Source organism: Rhinoderma darwinii, chromosome 6 (genome assembly GCF_050947455.1).
Source record: "Rhinoderma darwinii isolate aRhiDar2 chromosome 6, aRhiDar2.hap1, whole genome shotgun sequence".
NCBI lineage: Eukaryota > Metazoa > Chordata > Amphibia > Anura > Rhinodermatidae > Rhinoderma > Rhinoderma darwinii.
Window position 1 is genome coordinate 12794243 of NC_134692.1, and position 22849 is coordinate 12817091.

The window sequence follows — 22849 nt, forward strand, 5'->3', positions numbered from 1 at the left end:
TCCTAGTCGCCTCGCTCACACTTTTCCCAGACCCCCGTCCTTCCCGCTTCTTCCCATTCCATCTCTAATTCCTCCATTTGTCCCATTTTATTGTCTCCCTCTATTTGCGTCTCTTCCTGTGGGCCCAGAGCTTTGTGTGTGTGACATGAATAACGCGCGGGCCCCTAAGATCCCAGTTTTGTCACCGTCCCCCTCCCCTCCCCTTGGAGAAGTAAGGAGTAAGGAGGCGCTCAGGTTGACCTGTCCTCAGCTGCCATTAGGTAAGTTCTTCGAGAAGAGCTCTTCTCCACTTCTGTCGGGGCGGGTCGGGTGTTGCCTCAAGATGGAGAGAAGCATTTTTTGCATTATTGTATATATTTTTTTCCATGGCGCTTCTCTTACCAATGTTCTTTTTGATTACCAAATGTGATCGATATTGCGCGGCGCCGTGTGGGCCCTTTTAGCTTGAGATGGGGTTAATGCACATGAAGCAATCTTGGGTTCTATGTTCACGTTGACCTTGAAAAAACCGATTAACCTCCAGAGCTTGCCGAGTCTGGATTGCAAGCTCTGTGGGCACAGCAGTGTCCATTGGAAATGTAAATGCAGGCCTGGGCAGCAGAGTGGGTGATGTCACGGTCATTGGATGTATTATGTATACAGATATAGGATACTAGTCCAGTATATATATATTAATGTCGGAGTCTGTACAGCCTGTTGTTTCCACCATTGCACAAAATATTCTATAGAGTGTAATATGTGTCAAATATCAGCAGAAGAGCCGGTCATGTATCAAGGTTCGGTTTCTTGTATCTAATCTGAAATCACATGATCGTAGAATTGTATCGGTTTTTGGATTGTTGAGATTGTGCCGTTTCATTTGTATCGGATCTGATTCAATGCTACAAAATATTCTAAAAGCAAAAATGATAAGGCTTTCAAAAAGTGGCAAAAGTGGCGGAATCTTTCAACCATGATGTGTATATTTAATGTTTTTGGATATTTTTGTCTCGGGGCCTTCCACCTGCCATGGCAATAAGTTCCTTTAGATTAGTTCTTCTGATATGATCGTTCTTCCGGATCACTTATACATTTTGACAAAAATATTGCAAACTGTTTCCAAAGACAAAGAGATGCAATACTCTGCACCTGTTGGAAATAGTGGGTGTCCCTGTATTGCATGGACATTGGTGGTCCTCCAAAGTGGCAGACGTTCGTGGCTCACTACTCTGGCTAGTACATATCAAGGACCCCTTCTATTTTCTATATGTGACCTCATAACAAGTGCTCTATTCCTAATAAAATAAAAGGCATGAGGGTGTCCAAACCCAACCCATGCCCATCCTCTGCCAAAACGTGGCCTAAAACCTGCAGAAATGTAGTAACACCAAGTAACCCTTTGCAGGACTCTACTGTAGTCTACTCCTCAGGTTGATGTATATCTTCTGAACTGGTGAAACAAATCTACAGTCTTAACCCTTAAATGTAAGTAGTATCTTAAGATCGGTTAGAACAGTGGTCTCCAACCTATAGGTCTTCAGCTGTTGCATAATGGGAGTTGTAGTTTCCCAACAGTAGAGAGAGCCATAGGTTGGAGACCACTGGGTAAGGCCCCATGCACACGACTGTAGTTTTTATCCGTAATTATGGATCCGTAATTACGGATAATCTGCAGACCCATACATTTCTATTGGCCACGGACACCTTTCCGTACATTTACCGATGTGTGTTCAGGCCGTAGAAATGATCCGAAAAATATAAAACATGTCCTATTCCTGTCCGCAATTGCAGCGAAAAACTCCCCCATAGAAGTCTAAGGCTGAGTGCAAAATTGTGGACAGCTACGGTACTGCATCCCTAGCCGCCTGTAATTGCAGAAGCGTTGCTATGCAAAAGCAGGGGATTGCCCAAAAAAATGGAGCCTGAGCGATCATGTGACCTTTTCAAGGGGTTGGGATTTACTGGTGACATTAGTTGTAGCCTCCCTTTTTTTTTTTGCGGATATGTAACGGACCATATTTGCGGACAGATATGCGGATGACTTGCGGATGACTACGGATCGCGTGCATGGGGCCTTAGAAGATAGGCAGGTTCCTCATTAACCATCAATGTTGAGTTCTCCTTGGACTGTGTACAATTTTAGACAAAGGTCAACCCAAAATATCATCACTCCAGAACTCCGATATATTTCTTATAGCCCAATCATATGTTTCGCAAGTCTTGTACTGTAGACTGACATGAGACGTTCGTTGGGTAAATCATTTCTGTGCATAAATAACTATAATAGACAGGAAGAAACCTGAATGAATATGAATTTTTTTCATATTCAATGCAGGATGTGATATTCAGATTTTGAAATTATCAGTTTTGCATTAAAAACAATATGAGGATTCTGACAAATCTGATTACTAATACCAGCTGAGATGGGGGATGGTATGGTGTGAGTTCTATATGAGGTTGTCAGGCAGCATGTCCATAGCAACCAGTCTGCCTTATATTACTCAGGTTGAATAGAGATCTAGGGCACAGAAGACCCAAGGACGTTTGGCGATGCTTCTAGTACACTTTTCCCTGTCTTTTATTGCCTTAGTAATCAGATTTTCAGAAACATAAATATAGGTGGAGAATATCCACGTCCAGGTCATAACGTAGGTTACATGAATCCTGTGTCTCAATAATCCAGAGATCTTGTGTCCGCATTATAGAGCGCCACTGTATTCCATATACAAGGCTGTTACAATGGTCCGATGTCCTGGTATAAACACAAGAGACTTTCTTTTTTACATATGTTAAGTCTATTTAATGAAACCTAATGAAATATTATCCTATATGAATAATTTCCGGGAATAATCGGTGTTCTTTCTTCGTACACAGAGGAGCAATGCCACCACCACATTCCCTCATACCTCTCACTTTGGGGACACTTTCCGATTTGTTCTCCTCATCTTTATCGCACTGGCCTGCATAGCTGGAATTGTCATCGCCTCTGCTGTTATTTTCTGTCTAAGACAACATGCCAAACAGCGGGAAAAAGAGCGGCTTGCAGGGCTTGGGCCCGAAGGAACCGGAGACTCCACTTTTGAGTACCAGGTAATATTCTTATACCTAGGGGGCAGTAGTATAGTAGTTATATTCTTGTATATAGGGGCAGTATCATAGTAGTTATATTCTTGTATATAGGGGGCAGTATTATAGTAGTTATATTCTTGTATATAGGGGGCAGTATTATAGTCGTTATATTCTTGTATATAGGAGCAGTATTATAGTAGTTATATTCTTGTATATAGGGGGCAGTATTATAGTAGTTATATTCTTGTATATAGGACCAGTATTATAGTAGTTATATTCTTGTATATAGGAGCAGTATTATAGTAGTTATATTCTTGTATATAGGAGCAGTATTATAGTAGTTATATTCTTGTATATAGGAGCAGTATTATAGTAGTTATATTCTTGTATATAGGAGCAGTATTATAGTAATATTCTTGTATATAGGGGGCAGTATTATAGTAGTTATATTCTTGTATATCGGAGGCAGTATTATAGTAGTTATATTCTTGTATATAGGGGCAGTATTATAGTAGTTATATTCTTGTATATAGGGGCAGTATTATAATAGTTATATTCTTGTATATCTGAGGCAGTATTATAGTAGTTCTATTCTTGTACATAGGAGGCAGTATTATAGTAGTTATATTCTTTTATATAGGGGGCAGTATTATAGTAGTTATATTCTTGTATATAGAGGGCAGTATTATAGTAGTTATATTCTTGTATATAGGGAGCAGTATTATAGTAGTTATATTCTTGTATATAGGAGCAGTATTATAGTAGTTATATTCTTGTACATAGAGGCAGTATTATAGTAGTTATATTCTTGTATATAGGGGACAGTATTATAGTAGTTATATTCTTGTATATAGAGGGCAGTATTATAGTAGTTATATTCTTGTATATAGGGGCAGTATTATAGTAGTTATATTCTTGTATATAGGGGGCAGTATTATTCTTGTATATAGGGGGCAGTATTATAGTAGTTATATTCTTGTATATAGGGGGCAGTATTGTAGTAGTTATATTCTTGTACATAGGGGGCAGCATTATAGTAGTTATATTCTTGTGTATAGGGGCAGTATTATAGTAGTTATATTCTTGTATATAGGAGACAGTATTATAGTAGTTAAATTCTTGTATATAGGAGCAGTATTATAGTAGTTATATTCTTGTACATATGAGCAGTATTATAGTAGTTATATTCTTGTATATAGGAGCAGTATTATAGTAGTTATATTCTTCTACATAGGGGGCAGAATTATAGTAGTTATATTCTTGTATATAGGGGCAGTATTATAGTAGTTATATTCTTGTATATAGGAGACAGTATTATTGTAGTTATATTCTTGTATATAGGAGCAGTATTATAGTAGCTATATTCTTGTACATAGGGGGCAGTATTCTAGTAGTTATATTCTTGTATATAGGGGCAGTATTATAGTAGATATATTCATGTATATAGGGGCAGTATTATAGTAGTTATATTCTTGTACATATGAGCAGTATTATAGCAGTTATATTCTTGTATATAGGGGCAGTATTATAGTAGATATATTCATGTATATAGGGGCAGTATTATAGTAGTTATATTCTTGTACATATGAGCAGTATTATAGCAGTTATATTCTTGTATATAGGTAACAGTATTATAGTAGTTATATTCTTGTATATAGGAGGCAGTATTATAGTAGTTGTATTCTTGTATATCGGGGGCAGTATTATAGTAGTTATATTCCTGTATATAGGGGGCAGTATTATAGTAATTATATTCTTGTATATGGGGGGCAGTATTATAGTAGTAATAGTCTTGTACATAGGGGTAGTATTATAGTAGTTATATTCTTGTATATAGAAGGCAATATTATAGTAGTTATATTCTTGTACTTAGGGGGCAGTATTATAGTAGTTATATTCCTGTATATAAGGGGCAGTATTATAGTAGTTATATTCTTGTATATGGGGGGCAGTATTATAGTAGTTATATTTTTGTGCATAGGGGGCAGTATTATAGTAGATATATTTTTGTGCATAGGGGGCAGTATTATAGTAGATTCTTGAACATAGGGGGCAGTATTATAGTAGTTCTATTCTTGTACATAGGGGGCAGTATTATAGTAGTTATATTCTTGTATACAGAGGGCAGTATTATAGTAGTTATATTCTTGTATGTAGGAGGTAGTATTATAGTAGTTATATTCTTGCATATAGAGGGCAGTATTATAGTAGTTATATTCTTGTATATAGTGGGCAGTATTATAGTAGTTATATTCTTGTATATAGGGGCAGGATTATAGTAGTTATATTCTTGTATATTGGAGCAGTATTATAGTAGTTATATTCTTGTATATAGGACAAGTATTATAGTAGTTATATTCTTGTATATAGAGGGCAATATTATAGTAGTTATATTCTTATATATAGGGGGCAGTATTATAGTAGTTATATTCTTGTATATTGGAGCCGTATTATAGTAGTTATATTCTTGTATATACAGGGCAATATTATAGTAGTTATATTCTTTTATATAGGGGGCAGTATTATAGTAGTTATATTCTTGTATATAGGGGCAGTATTATAGTAGTTATATTCTTGTATATAGGGGCAGTATTATAGTAGTTATATTCTTGTACATATGCGCAGTATTATAATAGTTATATTCTTGTACATATGCGCAGTATTATAATAGTTATATTCTTGTATATAGGGGCAGTATTATAGTAGTCATATTCTTGTATATAGGAGGCAGTATTATAGTAGTTCTATTCTTGTACATAGGAGCAGTATTATAGTAGTTATATTCTTGTACATAGGAGCAGTATTATAGTAGTTATAGTCTTGTATATAGGGGTCAGTATTATAGTAGATTCTTGAACATAGGGGGCAGTATTATAGTAGTTCTATTCTTGTACATAGGGGGCAGTATTATAGTAGTTATATTCTTGTATACAGAGGGCAGTATTATAGTAGTTATATTCTTGTATGTAGGAGGTAGTATTATAGTAGTTATATTCTTGCATATAGAGGGCAGTATTATAGTAGTTATATTCTTGTATATAGTGGGCAGTATTATCGTAGTTATATTCTTGTATATAGGGGCAGGATTATAGTAGTTATATTCTTGTATATTGGAGCAGTATTATAGTAGTTATATTCTTGTATATAGGACAAGTATTATAGTAGTTATATTCTTGTATATAGAGGGCAATATTATAGTAGTTATATTCTTGTATATAGGGGGCAGTATTATAGTAGTTATATTCTTGTATATAGGAGCAGTATTTTAGAAGTTATATTCTTGTATATAGAGGGCAGTATTATAGTAATTATATTCTTGTATATAGGGGGCAGTATTATAGTAGTTATATTCTTGTACATAGGAGCAGTATTATAGTAGTTATATTCTTGTACATAGGAGCAGTATTATAGTAGTTATAGTCTTGTATATAGGGGTCAGTATTATAGTAGTTATATTCTTGTATATATGGGCAGTATTATAGTAGTTATATTCTTGTATATAGGAGCAGTATTTTAGTAGTTATATTCTTGTATATAGAGGGCAGTATTATAGTAGTTATATTCTTGTATATAGAGAGCAGTATTATACTAGTTATATTCTTGTATATAGGGGCAGTATTATAGTAGTTATATTCTTGTATATAGGGAGCAGTATTATAGTAGTTATATTCTTGTATATAGGGAGCAGTATTATAGTAGTTATATTCTTGTATATAGGAGCAGTATTATAGTAGTTATATTCTTGTATATAGGGGGCAGTATTATAGTAGTTTAATTCTTGTATATAGGAGCAGTATTATAGTAGTTATATTCTTGTATATAGGGGGCAGTATTATAGTAGTTTAATTCTTGTATATAGGAGCAGTATTATAGTAGTTATATTCTTGTATATAGAGGGCAGTATTATAGTAGTTATATTCTTTTATATATGGGGCAGTATCATAGTAGTTATATTCTTGTATATAGGGGCAGTATTATAGTAGTTATATTCTTGTATATAGGAGCAGTATTTTAGAAGTTATATTCTTGTATATAGAGGGCAGTATTATAGTAGTTATATTCTTGTATATAGTGGGCAGTAATATAGAAGTTATATTCTTGTATATAGGAGGCAGTATTATAGTAGTTATATTCTTGTATATAGGGGGCAGTATTATAGTAGTTATATTCTTGTATACAGGGGGCAGTATTATAGTAGTTATATTCTTGTATATAGGGGCAGTATTATAGTAGTTATATTCTTGTATATAGGAGCAGTATTATAGTAGTTATATTCTTTTATATATGGGGCAGTATCATAGTAGTTATATTCTTGTATATAGGGGCAGTATTATAGTAGTTATATTCTTGTATATAGGAGCAGTATTTTAGAAGTTATATTCTTGTATATAGAGGGCAGTATTATAGTAGTTATATTCTTGTATATAGGGGGCAGTATTATAGTAGTTATATTCTTGTACATAGGAGCAGTATTATAGTAGTTATAGTCTTGTATATAGGGGTCAGTATTATAGTAGTTATATTCTTGTATATATGGGCAGTATTATAGTAGTTATATTCTTGTATATAGGAGCAGTATTTTAGTAGTTATATTCTTGTATATAGAGGGCAGTATTATAGTAGTTATATTCTTGTATATAGAGAGCAGTATTATAGTAGTTATATTCTTGTATATAGGGGGCAGTATTATAGTAGTTATATTCTTGTATATAGGGAGCAGTATTATAGTAGTTATATTCTTGTATATAGAGAGCAGTATTATAGTAGTTATATTCTTGTATATAGGAGGCAGTATTATAGTAGTTATATTCTTGTATATAGGGGGCAGTATTATAGTAGTTATATTCTTGTATCTAGGGGCCAGTATTATAGTAGTTATAGTCTTGTATATAGGAGGCAGTATTATAGTAGTTATATTCTTGTATATAGGGGGCAGTATTATAGTAGTTATATTCTTGTATCTAGGGGCCAGTATTATAGTAGTTATAGTCTTGTATATAGAGAGCAGTATTATAGTAGTTATATTCTTGTATATAGGAGGCAGTATTATAGTAGTTATATTCTTGTATATAGGGGGCAGTATTATAGTAGTTATATTCTTGTATCTAGGGGCCAGTATTATAGTAGTTATAGTCTTGTATATAGGAGGCAGTATTATAGTAGTTATATTCTTGTATTCTTGTATATAGGGGCCAGTATTATAGTAGTTATATTCTTGTATATAGGAGGCAGTATTAAAGTAGTTATATTCTTGTACATAGGAGCAGTATTATAGTAGTTATATTCTTGTATATAGGGGCAGTATTATAGTAGCTATATTCTTGTATATAGGGGCAGTATTATAGTAGTTATATTCTTGTATATAGGGGGCTGTATTATAGTAGTTATATTCTTGTATATAGGGGGCTGTATTATAGTAGTTATATTCTTATATATAGGGGTAGTATTATAGTAGTTATATTCTTGTATATAGGGGGAAGTATTATAGTTGTTATATTCTTGTATATAGGGGGCAGTATTATAGTAGTTATATTCTTGTATATAGGGGGCAGTATTATAGTAGTTATATTCTTGTATATAGGAGCAGTATTATAGTAGTTATATTCTTGTATATAGGGGGCAGTATTATAGTAGTTATATTCTTGTATATAGGGGGCAGTATTATAGTAGTTATATTCTTGTATATAGGGGCAGTATTATAGTAGTTATATTCTTGTATATAGGAGGCAGTATTATAGTAGTTATATTCTTGTATATAGGGGCAGTATTCTAGTAGTTATATTCTTGTATATAGGGGGTAGTATTCTAGTAGTTATATTCTTGTATATAGGGTCAGTATTATAGTAGTTATATTCTTGTATATAGGAGGCAGTATTATAGTAGTTATATTCTTGTATACAGGGGGCAGTATTATAGTAGTTATATTCTTGTATATAGGAGCAGTATTATAGTAGTTATATTCTTGTATATAGGGGCAGTATTATAGTAGTTATATTCTTGTATATAGGGGCAGTATTATAGTAGTTATATTCTTGTATGTAGGGGCAGTATTATAGTAGTTATATTCTTGTATATAGGAGCAGTATTATAGTAGTTATATTCTTGTATATAGGGGCAGTATTATAGTAGTTATATTCTTGTATATAGGGGCAGTAGTATAGTAGTTATATTCTTGTACATAGGGGGCAGTATTATAGTAGTTATATTCTTGTACATAGGGGGCAGTATTATAGTAGTTATATTCTTGTACATAGGGGGCAGTATTATAGTAGTTATATTCTTGTACATAGGGGGCAGTATTATAGTAGTTATATTCTTGTACATAGGGGGCAGTATTATAGTAGTTATATTCTTGTATATAGGGGTAGTATTATAGTAGTTATATTCTTGTATATAGGGGGCAGTATTATAGTTGTTATATTCTTGTATATAGGGGGCAGTATTATAGTAGTTATATTCTTGTATATAGGGGGCAGTATTATAGTAGTTATATTCTTGTATATAGGAGCAGTATTATAGTAGTTATATTCTTGTATATAGGGGGCAGTATTATAGTAGTTATATTCTTGTATATAGGTATATAGGGGCAGTATTATAGTAGTTATATTCTTGTATATAGGAGCAGTATTATAGTAGTTATATGCTTGTATATAGGGGGCAGTATTATAGTAGTTATATTCTTGTATATAGGGGCAGTATTATAGTAGTTATATTCTTGTATATAGGAGCAGTATTATAGTAGTTATATTCTTGTATATAGGGGGCAGTATTATAGTAGTTATATTCTTGTATATAGGGGCAGTATTATAGTAGTTATATTCTTGTATATAGGAGGCAGTATTATAGTAGTTATATTCTTGTATATAGGGGTAGTATTCTAGTAGTTATATTCTTGTATATAGGGGGCAGTATTATAGTAGTTATATTCTTGTATATAGGGGGCAGTATTATAGTAGTTATATTCTTGTATATAGGGGTAGTATTCTAGTAGTTATATTCTTGTATATAGGGGGCAGTATTATAGTAGTTATATTCTTGTATATAGGGGGCAGTATTATAGTAGTTATATGCTTGTATATAGGGGTCAGTATTATAGTAGTTATATTCTTGTATATAGGAGGCAGTATTATAGTAGTTATATTCTTGTATACAGGGGGCAGTATTATAGTAGTTATATTCTTGTATATAGGAGCAGTATTATAGTAGTTATATTCTTGTATATAGGGGCAGTATTATAGTAGTTATATTCTTGTATATAGGAGCAGTATTATAGTAGTTACATTCTTGTATATAGGGGGCAGTATTATAGTAGTTATATTCTTGTATATAGGGGCAGTATTATAGTAGTTATATTCTTGTATATAGGAGCAGTATTATAGTAGTTATATTCTTGTATATAGGGGCAGTATTATAGTACTTATATTCTTGTATATAGGAGTCAGTATTATTTCTTTTTCTCTACATGCAGAATTTATAGGTTTTGTCATTAGGATTTTTTTTATATAATTTGACAAAATCACAAAGAGAAATCAAATATCTTACAAATCAATTTATGAAACAAGAAGCCCATTGCCAAGTTTGTACATGAACTTCATTAAACATTTTGGCATAGGGTTATTTTGGAGTTAATAATAGTATTTTTGGAATTTTCCTGATGGTCTTAGAATAGTTTACCAGGTAATTCGTGGCTCTCGGGTTATTAAAGCGTTACTTCTATATACACCTTCGCCACTTCTTACGATTTAGCCCTGACAGGCAGAACTTCTCGCTGTGTTCCTTGTGTCTTTCTTCTGAGCGCAGGATCTTTGCCGGCAGCATATGGCTGGAAAATCTCTTTTCAGTCGCACAGAGGGATCTGGAGCTGCGGCAGAAAATTCCCGTGTCAGCAGCGTGTCTTCCCAATTCAGTGATGTCCCACAACCGAGCCCCAGCTCCCACAGCAGCACTCCATCCTGGTGTGAGGAGCCCGTACAATCCAACATGGACATTTCCACAGGTCACATGATCCTGGTGAGTGAAATCCGTAGAGAAACAGTTGGATTGACATAATAGATCGCTCACTGATTATTGAGTTTTTAAAGTCTATCTGATCTCCATTTGTTTTATAGTTAAATGTGATCTATTGTTCTGTGTTATCAGCCATTTGGCTGGGTAAAAGAGGACTGCAGTGTTCTTCATTGACATGAAGTCTATTAGCAGCTCATCTTTTGTGAGTTGTGCACCTTTGGTACATTTTCGATGTTATTATGACCCTTCGCAGGCATACATGGAAGATCACCTGAGAAATCGAGACCGTTTAGCCAAGGAGTGGCAAGCCCTGTGTGCCTATCAGGCCGAGCCAAGCGCCTGCTCGACTGCGAAGAATGAAACCAACCTGAAGAAGAACAGGAATCCAGATTTTGTACCCTGTGAGTGCCATAGTCAGATTTTATCATTCATCCTGACCACATGACCTGGACGATACTTTTAGGCAGGAACCCCCCAATCACCTAATCAAAGGCTCCCTTTATATTGGGATAACATATCTGTATTTATTTAAAGCTGATTATTTGTCACAATTATACCTACTAAATGACCCCCAAAGTGTGATCACTCCCTCATGTTTATAAACTGGGTCCTTATGGTTTCTCAGGAGTCAGGACAGCAGGGAATTGGGGGAGGAAACACATGTGAAATATAGAAATGGGGAAGAGCATGTGACGAGCTATTTACTATTCCACTGATTGGCAGATATGAGATAGAGAGATAGATAGATATGAGATAGATAGATAGATAGATAGATAGATAGATAGATAGATAGATAGATAGATAGATAGATAGATAGATAGATAGATAGATAGATAGATAGATAGATAGATAGATATATGAGATAGATATGAGATAGATAGATATGAGATAGATAGATATGAGATAGATAGATATGAGATAGATAGATATGAGATAGATATTAGATAGATAGATATTAGATAGATAGATATTAGATAGATAGATATTAGATAGATAGATATTAGATAGAGAGATAGATAGATATGAGATAGATAGATAGATAGATAGATAGATAGATAGATAGATAGATAGATAGATAGATAGATATGAGATAGATAGATAGATAGATAGATAGATAGATAGATAGATAGATAGATAGATAGATAGATAGATAGATAGATAGATAGATAGATAGATATGAGATAGATAGATAGATAGATAGATATTAGATAGATAGATAGATAGATAGATAGATAGATAGATAGATAGATAGATAGATAGATAGATAGATAGATAGATAGATAGATAGATAGATAGATAGATATGAGATAGATATTAGATAGATAGATAGATAGATAGATAGATAGATAGATAGATAGATAGATAGATAGATAGATAGATCGATATAGAAGTATTTACTAGTTACACCATTGACAGAAAATCTGAGAACCATTTTGTGCTAACGTAATGCCAACATACAGTGCCAGATAACAGTTCCATATATTGCCCACATCGCACTGCCATACATTAAACAAGTAACAGAATTCTGCGTTTCCTACATGAAACCACCAAACACTGAATGCATGGCAGTGCCACTGGGCGCTCACATATAACTACCATGGAGTGCCATCCTAATAGTGTCATAAAATGAACACATAAATGTACCGTACAACGCAGCGCCATATAGTGTCCAAATAACCCCTCCATTTAATTGCGGAATCACCAGGATTGATGTCTGGAGCAGGCTGAGCCCGGTGATGCCCTTATACCCACGCTGCCACGCTATAATCTGGGCCTGATCACATACAGAAATTCTATTTAGATTTAAACCAATTGGCGCTATTATATATGTTGTGCTGATTTATTACATGATACGGAGTCGCTGTTCCATTCTTATATAACTGCTGTCTCTCTCCTATAGACGACCACGCCCGAATAAAACTGAAGAGTGAGAACAACCCGTCCCGCAGCGATTATATCAACGCCAGCCCGATTGTACGTAATATTCACGGATTGTTCCTGTAAATCAGAGATAAGTGACAGGTTGTTCTCCAGCTGCTGTGATGATACAACCCCAGCAAGTGCCGCCGCCGCCAGGACACGATGTTCCCCAGGAAATGCCTACAAATTGTTCTGCCCATTATTTATATGGCTGATGTATAAACGTAACCGCACTGAATTCATCTCAAGTAATAGTTTAACATTGGAATTCATTTAAATTCAGATAGATAGATAGATAGATAGATAGATAGATAGATAGATAGATAGATAGATAGATAGATAGATAGATAGATAGATAGATAGATAGATAGATAGAGAGAGAGAGAGAGAGAGAGATAGATAGATAGATAGATAGATAGATATGAGATAGATATGAGATAGATATGAGATAGATATGAGATAGATATGAGATAGATATGAGATAGATAGATAGATAGATAGATAGATAGATAGATAGATAGATAGATAGATAGATAGATAGATAGATAGATAGATAGATAGATAGATAGATAGATAGATAGATATGAGAGATAGATAGATAGATAGATAGATAGATAGATAGATAGATAGATAGATAGATAGATAGATAGATAGATAGATAGATAGATAGATAGATAGATAGATAGATAGATAGATAGATAGATAGATAGATATGAGATAGATAGATAGATAGATATGAGATAGATAGATAGATAGATATGAGATAGATAGATAGATAGATATGAGATAGATAGATAGATAGATATGAGATAGATAGATAGATAGATATGAGATAGATAGATATGAGATAGATAGATATGAGATAGATAGATAGATAGATAGATAGATAGATAGATAGATAGATAGATAGATAGATAGATAGATAGATAGATAGATAGATAGATAGATAGATAGATAGATAGATAGATAGATAGATAGATGTTAGATAGATGTTAGATAGATAGATAGATGTTAGATAGATAGATAGATGTTAGATAGATAGATAGATGTTAGATAGATAGATAGATATGAGATAGATAGATAGATAGATAGATAGATAGATAGATAGATAGATAGATAGATAGATAGATAGATAGATAGATAGATAGATAGATAGATAGATAGATAGATAGATATATATGAGATAGATAGATATGAGATAGATAGATATGAGATAGATAGATAGATAGATAGATAGATATATATGAGATAGATAGATATGAGATAGATAGATAGATAGAGAACATTACAGAACTTCACATGACTCTATATATTGTATTCTATACCATAGTTGGAACATTCTCCAGATTTTATTTGATATGAACAATTTCCAGGGCTGGAGGGTGAATTAGATGATTAGATATTTTACATTAGTTTCTCCTATAACAATATGAATCTCTTTATTAGATTGAGCACGACCCTCGTATGCCCGCTTACATCGCCACCCATGGGCCCCTTTCTCACACCATTTCTGATTTCTGGCAGGTGAGTACTTAAGATGAAGGGGTTATTACTTTACAACATCCCTAGTCTATAATATGGCCCATAAGCTACACGGCAGCGGATCAGGTATCATCACCCGCAATCACTTCTCTCCTCTTCATTTGTAGATGGTTTGGGAAAATGGCTGCACGGTGATTGTTATGCTGAGTCCCCTGGTGGAGGACGGAGTAAAGCAGTGTGATCGCTACTGGCCTGATGAAGGTTCCTCTCTCTATCACATCTATGAGGTCAGTCAGGCCCTGGTTCAGTATATTCACGCCCCTAATGATCTCAAATTCTTGCTGTCTGCAGTCGCCACTAGGGGGAGCTTAGGAGCATACTACTTATACAACTCCCATTGACAGCAATAGTAAACGTGTATGCTGTAAGCTCCCCCTAGTGGTGGCTGCAGGCAGACAGAATTATATAATTTAACTCCATGGAGGGAATTATTCAACCTGACGTAGAAAAGTTGCAAAAGAGCCCAAAATGCAAATTGTGTCTTGTGGTGTTTTTACGCAGCCCTATTTTTTTTTTAATAGGGGCGTGGCTTCCCAAAAGAGGACCTGGTCATAGCGACCCGACAAATTAGTTATAATCTATACCAGTAAGCTATAGTAGAAATCTACGCCAGCTCCTAGCTGCTGAAGATTTCACTCTGTTGGCCATAGCAAGGTAGAGGGTCGTGTTGGGCCCTGTACCTTGCCCCCCCCCCATCAGACTGATGACGTTGAGTGCTTCATCGCATATAAAAGCCTGACGCTGCTCGGCCTCTGAAATGCCGGTCTTAATCAATTCCCTTCTATGTCTATTTAGGGGATTTAGAGCTCTGTATCAGGAAAATTGAGCTCTGACCGATAAAAACATATTTTATAAAAGTGAATCAGCGCAGAATGTCAGACCTAAAAACAACCTTGTTAAAGGGATTGTACAGGATTAGGGGGGATTCACACGAGCGTGTATTCGGTCCGTGCGGGCCGCGTGGTTTTCACGCGGCACGCATGGACAATACAAGTCTATGGGGCAGTACAGACAGTCCGTGCTTTTTGCGCAGCGTTTGTCTGCTGCGCAAAAAGCGCGACAGGTTCAAAAACTCTGCGTATTTCGCGCATCACGCACCCATTGAAGTCAATGGGTGCGTGAAAATCACGCGCACCACACGGAAGCACTTCCGTGGGACGAGCGTGATTCGCGCAACAGCAGTGAAAAGGATGAATGAAAACCGAAAAGCACCACGTGCTTTTCTGTTTCCGAACATCCAAACGGAGTGTCTTTGCGATGAGCGAAGCCGGACAAGCGTACCGAACTTCACCGGGTTCGGCCAAACTCGTTTTGGCCGATCCCGGCAAAAAAATTATCGGTACGCGACGTCAGGAGATAGTCACTGTCCATGGTGCTGAAAGAGTTAAACTGTTTCAGCACCATGGACAGTGACTTGCGATCCCAAAATACATTAACCTGTAAAAAAAAAACGAAGTTCTAACTTACCGATTACTCCTGTCTCCTTCCTGCAGTCCGACCTCCCGGGATGACACTTCAGTTCAAGTGACAGCTCCAGCCAATCACAGGCCAAGCACAGGCTGCAGCCAATCACAGGCTGCAGCGGTCACTTGGACTGCTGCGTCATCCAGGGAGGTGGGGCCCGATGTCAAGAGAGGCGCGTCACCAAGGACGCGTCACCAAGGACGCGTCACCAAGGCAACGGCCGGGAAGTTCTCGGTAAGTAGGAACTTTATCTTTTTTTTTTACAGGTTTTTCGCTGTTGTGTTCGGCATTCACTGTCGAGGGTGCTGAAAGATTTAGCTCTTTCAGCACCTTGGACAGTGACGGGCGTTGACAAGCCTCATCTCTATGATGCCGGCTGCGCGAAAATCACGCAGCCGCGCATCAGACACGCATGACACACGCAGCTGTCAAATGGTTTTTGCGCTCGCAAAACGCTGCGTTGTTTGCGCGCGCAAAAACGCAACGTTCGTGTGAATCTCCCCTTAGAAAAACTTGACTGCTTTCTTCCAAAAATAGCACCACAACTGTCCACAGGTTGTGTCTGGTATTGCATCTCAGCCCTATTTAATTCAATGGAGCTGAGCTGCAATACCAGCCACAACCCGTGGACAGGCGTGGTTCTGTTTTTTTGGAAGAAACAGCCACATTTTTCTAATCCTGGATAATTCCGTTAAGGTGGAGATTCCCTTTAAGGTACATGTTACTGGTGAATTATTAGAAATATTACAAATCAAAATTCTTTGTCCTGCACTTGTTTTCTTATATTCTTCTTCCTCTTTGAAGGTTAATCTGGTGTCTGAGCATATCTGGTGTGAAGATTTCCTGGTCCGCAGTTTTTACCTGAAGAATGTCCAAACCCAAGAGACTCGAACTCTTACACAGTTCCACTTCCTGAGCTGGCCAGCAGAGGGCGTCCCCAGCAGTACTCGCCCCTTGCTGGACTTCCGCAGGTGAGTGCCCCAGTCTCAAAAATGGTTGGGGTCTTGCTGTGTACATGGATGGGACAAGAAGGGACAGAAGATCATTGGGAATACCAGAAGAACACAAAAGACCAGATCCTACTACTGGGTCGTACCATATGCTGCAGCAGGGGAGGACTCAGATAGCAAAGGGCCCCTGTGCAAGAACTGTGTTTGGGCCCCTTACTTTCCAAGTGCTGGTCATAGAGCAACTCCCTGAAGACTCAAAATGGCGCAGCTGCTCCTGTGATATGTTCGCCCCTTTTTACGGCGTTAGCGTATATTCACACGTTGCAGTCATATTGCGTTTTTTGCCGTGATTTTCACGGTGATATATGACCGCAAAATGTGAATACGCCCTTAGTGTTGTACAAGTTGCTAAATTCTGATAGATGCTTCAAGGGCTTTTCCAGTTTTGCAACTTTCCAATATACTTAGTGGTGTGATTCCTTACACTTTTCAAGATCTCTGCTTGCGGTCAGTGAATGGGCACATTCCTGTTTACATCTCTGATAAACCATACAGACATAATAATCCTCACAGTTGAAGATTAGCTACAAATTGTATCCCGTCTAGAAAATTATGTGTGAGATAAACAGTCTGGAAACATTTTACCTTCACTGATACATTGTAACAAACTAGAAGGACAGGAGAAGGGTTTGTGTTGCTCATAGCGGATTCTCTAGACAAGTATAACAACACCTCAGTTGGGAGTATTAGATCTGTACAGGTTTTCAGCTTCTAGGGTGTAAACAAGAATGTTCCTATTCACTGACAGTAAGCAGAGATCTGGAAAATAGTGAGACATTTTAACACAAAGTATATTAGAAAGTTTTAGAGATTATTGTACGGGTTAGATGAAAACTGGGGAACCCCATGCAATGACTGGGATGCTGATAATAGATTTCGGTCTTGGGATTGCGCCGGTTTACGGCGACGCTTTTCTGTATGTCGTTTGGTCACTTGTTTGTTTCTTCGCAGACATGATGGTGCTTTGAAGTTTGCAGCGTCTTCACTTTCCTCCTTGTATCAGCTCCCGGCTGCTCTTGTCATTTTTGTGATTTGCAGCTTGTAATTTTGGTCTCAGTTGCATAGTCACAAAAGTGATCATGAGCAGGTGAGACGCGCCACCGCCAGCAGGCACCGCGCCCTGCCCTCATGTCTCACTGCTGGAAATGGGCAGAAGGGGTCACTATAGAGTGAAGGGGTATGGCTGCCTCCTCTTTTCCATAGGAACTATAAAGTTTAAGCCATCGCCCCCCCTAAACTTGGACTCTTAGAAAACAATAAAGTGGAGGAAACTTACCAAAGGGTGAAACCACCTTACAAGGGATGAGCAGGGGTGTCCATGAGTGTTTGTAGCATTATTACTACTTTCTTCCTTTAATCCTCTGTTCTCCAGATTTAGACTGGTCACAGAGGTATTAGCTTCACTCCCGGCTGATGAGGTGTCCAGTGATGTAAACTTATTCTCTTGTGTTACAGGAAGGTGAACAAGTCTTTCCGAGGACGATCCTGCCCCATTATTGTGCACTGCAGGTATCAGTATAGTGAAGCCGCAAAGTCTTCCATAGACATACACTACAGGTGCACTGCTCTGCTGTAACCCAGTACAAACAGTACAGGTGCACAGCTCTGCTCTACTATAACACAGTACATACACTACAGGTGCAGAGCTCTACTATACTATAACACAGTACATACACTACAGGTGCAGAGCTCTACTATACTATAACACAGTACATACACTACAGGTGCAGAGCTCTACTATACTAGAACACAGTACATACACTACAGGTGCACAGCTCTACTATACTAGAACACTGTACATACACTACAGGTGCACTGCTCTGCTATACTATAACACAGTACATACACTACAGCTGCACTGCTCTGCTATACTATAACACAGTACATACACTACAGCTGCACTGCTCTGCTATACTATAACACAGTACATACACTACAGGTGCACAGCTCTGCTATACTATAACACAGTACATACACTACAGGTGCACAGCTCTACTATACTATAACAGTACATACACTACAGGTGCACTGCTCTGCTATACTATAACACAGTACATACACTACAGCTGCACTGCTCTGCTATACTAAAACAGAGTACATACACTACAGCTGCACTGCTCTGCTATACTATAACACAGTACATACACTACAGCTGCACTGCTCTGCTATACTATAACACAGTACATACACTACAGCTGCACTGCTATACTATAACACAGTACATACACTACAGGTGCAATCTGTACATAATATGCACTGATAAACAATGTATAATTCTTCCTTCTAGTGACGGGGCTGGTAGGACAGGAACCTACATCCTCATAGACATGGTTCTGAATCGCATGGCTAAAGGTGAGAGAACAGTGAATCTCTAGAAAATCATGATGTTTCCCCATTAATAGTGTTCATGGTGACTTGATTGGTTAAATTACACTGCTCTATCAGCATATTGTGGCTTGTGAGCTGCATCTTTTTTTCATGCTCATTTTCCCTACAGCACCCCTAAAGGTACAACGGAGCATTACATTACATCCATAATAAATCACTTTTGAATGAGTCCTCCAGCAGCTAATCTCGGCTTTTGGCTTCAGCTAATGTGGGGGGTAAATAAGAAATGGCTCATGATTTTATAGAGGTTTATATCATGTATGTCTCCATCTTGTTGTGTGTAGGAGTTAAGGAGATCGATATTGCTGCCTCACTAGAACATGTCCGGGACCAGAGGCCAGGGATGGTGCGAACCAAGGTACAGACTTATCGTCCTACACACAATGTGCATGGAGAAGATATATTAATGCTGCTTCTCAGCCAGTCGGCTGAGAATTGTTCTAAAGAGCCCCCCAAAGTCCTAGTCAAGGCCAGGGTCTATAAGGGTACATGCCGCACATTAAGCAGAACGTATCTCGCAGCTGATTGGCCAACAGGGATCACTTGACCAGCTATCCATCTTCTAGAAAGCTGGTCATGTGATCAACATTATTGATTTACCATATTGTCCCTGATCAGGAGTTGAAGGAGGGGTTATTATTAAGAGTATTTAATTGATTCCTTAATTTAATTAAAGGAACACTCCAGGCAACATTGGTACACTTTGTTATGCCTAGTGCAGAGCCTGCGGGAGGGGGGGGGCATGACATTAGGATTTAAAGAACAGCAAAGATAGTTTCTGTGTCATGCTCCTCCCCCTCAGGCCCCGCACTAGACATGACACAGGCTATCCATTTCGCCCGGAGCGCTCCTTTAACTTCTTTCTGGTGACTTATACTCGGCCTTAGAGATTTTTGCTGGTAGTTTCTAACATGATTTTCTTACCTGTTGTTTCTAGGATCAGTTTGAATTCGCCCTGACGGCAGTGGCCGAAGAAGTCAATGCGATTCTTAAGGCACTGCCGCAGTGAGAAGGTGGTGACCCAGGTTCTCCACTCAGTGTTGTGACCTGGACCTGCGTTCTGGAGATGGCAGCTCGATCCGTCCTCAAATACCCATTCGGTGTTCTCTCTGCTCATCATGCCAGGGAGCCAAGGCTGCCCTTCCATGCCCTACTGCCTATCTGCCTTTCCAAGCTTTTATCCCAGTACTGCCTGATTTCTAGCCCAAAATTTGCTACCTCGTCCCCCATGCTTCACTCCTAAGCTGCTAGTACCTCATTATTATGTAGTCACGTCTGTTTATGTTCTTGCAGCAAATTGGTTCTTAGTCTCCTAAGCTCCCTGGGGTGAAATCTCTGGATTTAACCTATTTCAAGGGTCCTACATCAGTAAAAACAACAGTGTACTCCGTTTTATATTTCTTTACCCATTTATATTATGAGCACTTTGTTAAAAACATATGTACTTCTATATAGAGTTGAGTGAAGCAGGGAAGCTCGATCTGGTGGAAGCGTGCAAACTATAGTGATATGCAGATGATATGTTGTGTATTACATACAGTGATGCCTCTTCCACAGACAGGTTTAATGTATACTGGGGAAATTCAGGTAAATGCATTTAAAGGGATCACATATAATAATTTTACGCAAGCAACTTTGTACTCTTTTAACCCTACAGGGGTTCGGGATTCTCCAATTTTATGTAACAAACGCTTAATCATTGTACAATGAAAAATTCTGCCACTTTTTAATATTTGTGTTTCAATTTCTCTATCTCTGCTTGCTGTCAGTGAATGGAAATCATTTTCTTTGTATCTAGGTTAAAAACCTGTAAAGATCTAATCATTTTCACAGCTGAGGGGTTGCTACAATTATATTTAGTCTATACAATCCCCTGTGAACTAAATACATCAGCAGAACAAATCTATTTCCTGCTCTGATAGTGCTACAATGTATCAGTGCAGGTGAAATGTATCAGTCTAGAGTCCAGGATATGTAGCTCACAGAGAATAGGAACATTTTTGTTTACATCCCATTCAGAGGATAAAACTATGTACAGACCTAATACTTCGCACAGCTGAGAGTTTGTTACAGTTGTATCCAGTCTAGACCAGTGTTAAAGACTAGTACCACAGCTCAAATAGATGACACCAAAGTACCTCAAAGGCTGTGATCATAAACTGTAAACAGTCTGGACTCTGCACTGATATTTTGTAGAAAATTTTTAGGCCAGGAGAGAAATTTGTTTGCGGATGTGTTTAGCTCAGGGGATTGTGTAGACTGGATACAATTGCAACAAACCCTCAGCTGCGAGTAGGACTAAGCGTGCGCAACTTATTCTCTGGACGTAAACGAGAATGTTTCAATTCACTGACAACAAGAAGAGAACTTAAAATAGTATTTAATTGTATCCAGTCTAGGCAATCCCTGGTGAGCTACATCACCAGCACAGATCTCTCTTGTATTAGTTCTGTCCAGCTTATCATCCGGAGATGTAAACATGATGGTTTCCATTCACCAGCAGAAAGCAGAGGTTTTAAATTGAAACACAAAGTATATTAGAAAATTGCAAAATTGTACCTTAGAAACTTTTCTTACACATTGATAATTTATTTCCATCAAATCGGAAATATGTGAACCACAACAGCTGTAAAATTCAAGATGGGAACCCAAATTGTTGCCTGGTGTCTGGTGAGGGGGCACAGAGCAGTGACCCGTGATGCCTGGTCCTCCGATCCTGTCACATTCTGTCCTATCTTCTCTGTATCTGGATATGCTGCATTCTCCGGTGGGGAGGCACGTTTGAGACGAGGTAGCCCTTTCACTGCCCAGCCTTACACCTCATTTTGTTTTCTATTTCATTCCGCCTCATAAATCATTGCCAAAAAAAAGAATCATTTCTAGAGAAATATAATAGACTTTAATTTTGTATATTGATGTGAATAAAGTAATTGTGTTGGGTTTGTGCAAATGCAAAATGGTGTCGTTTGTCTTCAATTTCACTTGGGTTTAGATAGATCTGATAACAGGATGGGGGGGGGGGGGATTGTCAGGGATGAGGATGGATGGGCACCAGCTATGGAGCATTCACCAGGTACGAGCTATGTGTAATGACAGAGCGCCATCAAGTCACTTTGTTGCATTGGTAACATGAATGATCCTTCATTACATCTTTCAATAATATCATCGGCTAAGTAGCATACCCACCATAGTGGCAGTATAGGGCGTGTGGCAAGTGGGGGGCTGGCAGTGTACTGCTTGCTGTAAAATTGTCATTGTGTCCACCTCAAGTCACCACTAGATGGAGCTCACTGCACACAGATTTATAAGAGTTCAGTACTAGGTGTATAAATCCATTTGCAGTGACCTCCCTCTAGTGGTGGCTACAGGCAGCCAGAATTTTTCAATTTATCAGTCAAAAAAAACAGCTCCCCTCTAGATATTTTTACATTAAATCAGCACAGAATTTTTTTTTACCATAAAAAACAGAC

The 22849-nt window shown here is 37.4% G+C and overlaps 1 protein-coding gene across 2 annotated transcripts in view; it reads left to right on the plus strand.

Moving 5' to 3' along the window:
• The window catches only part of PTPRN (protein tyrosine phosphatase receptor type N), a 75944-nt gene extending 53608 nt beyond the window's left edge, over positions 1-22336 (plus strand). For both annotated transcript variants that reach the window (XM_075829150.1, XM_075829151.1), the window contains 11 exons: positions 2854-3069; positions 10849-11058; positions 11309-11456; positions 12956-13029; positions 14422-14499; positions 14625-14744; positions 16786-16952; positions 18447-18500; positions 19279-19343; positions 19664-19737; positions 20317-22336. In XM_075829150.1, coding sequence (XP_075685265.1) covers positions 2854-3069; positions 10849-11058; positions 11309-11456; positions 12956-13029; positions 14422-14499; positions 14625-14744; positions 16786-16952; positions 18447-18500; positions 19279-19343; positions 19664-19737; positions 20317-20388 — 1278 coding nt within the window. In that variant the 3' untranslated portion in view covers positions 20389-22336. The remainder of the gene's footprint in view (positions 1-2853; positions 3070-10848; positions 11059-11308; positions 11457-12955; positions 13030-14421; positions 14500-14624; positions 14745-16785; positions 16953-18446; positions 18501-19278; positions 19344-19663; positions 19738-20316) is intronic.
• The last annotated feature ends 513 nt before the right edge of the window (positions 22337-22849 follow it).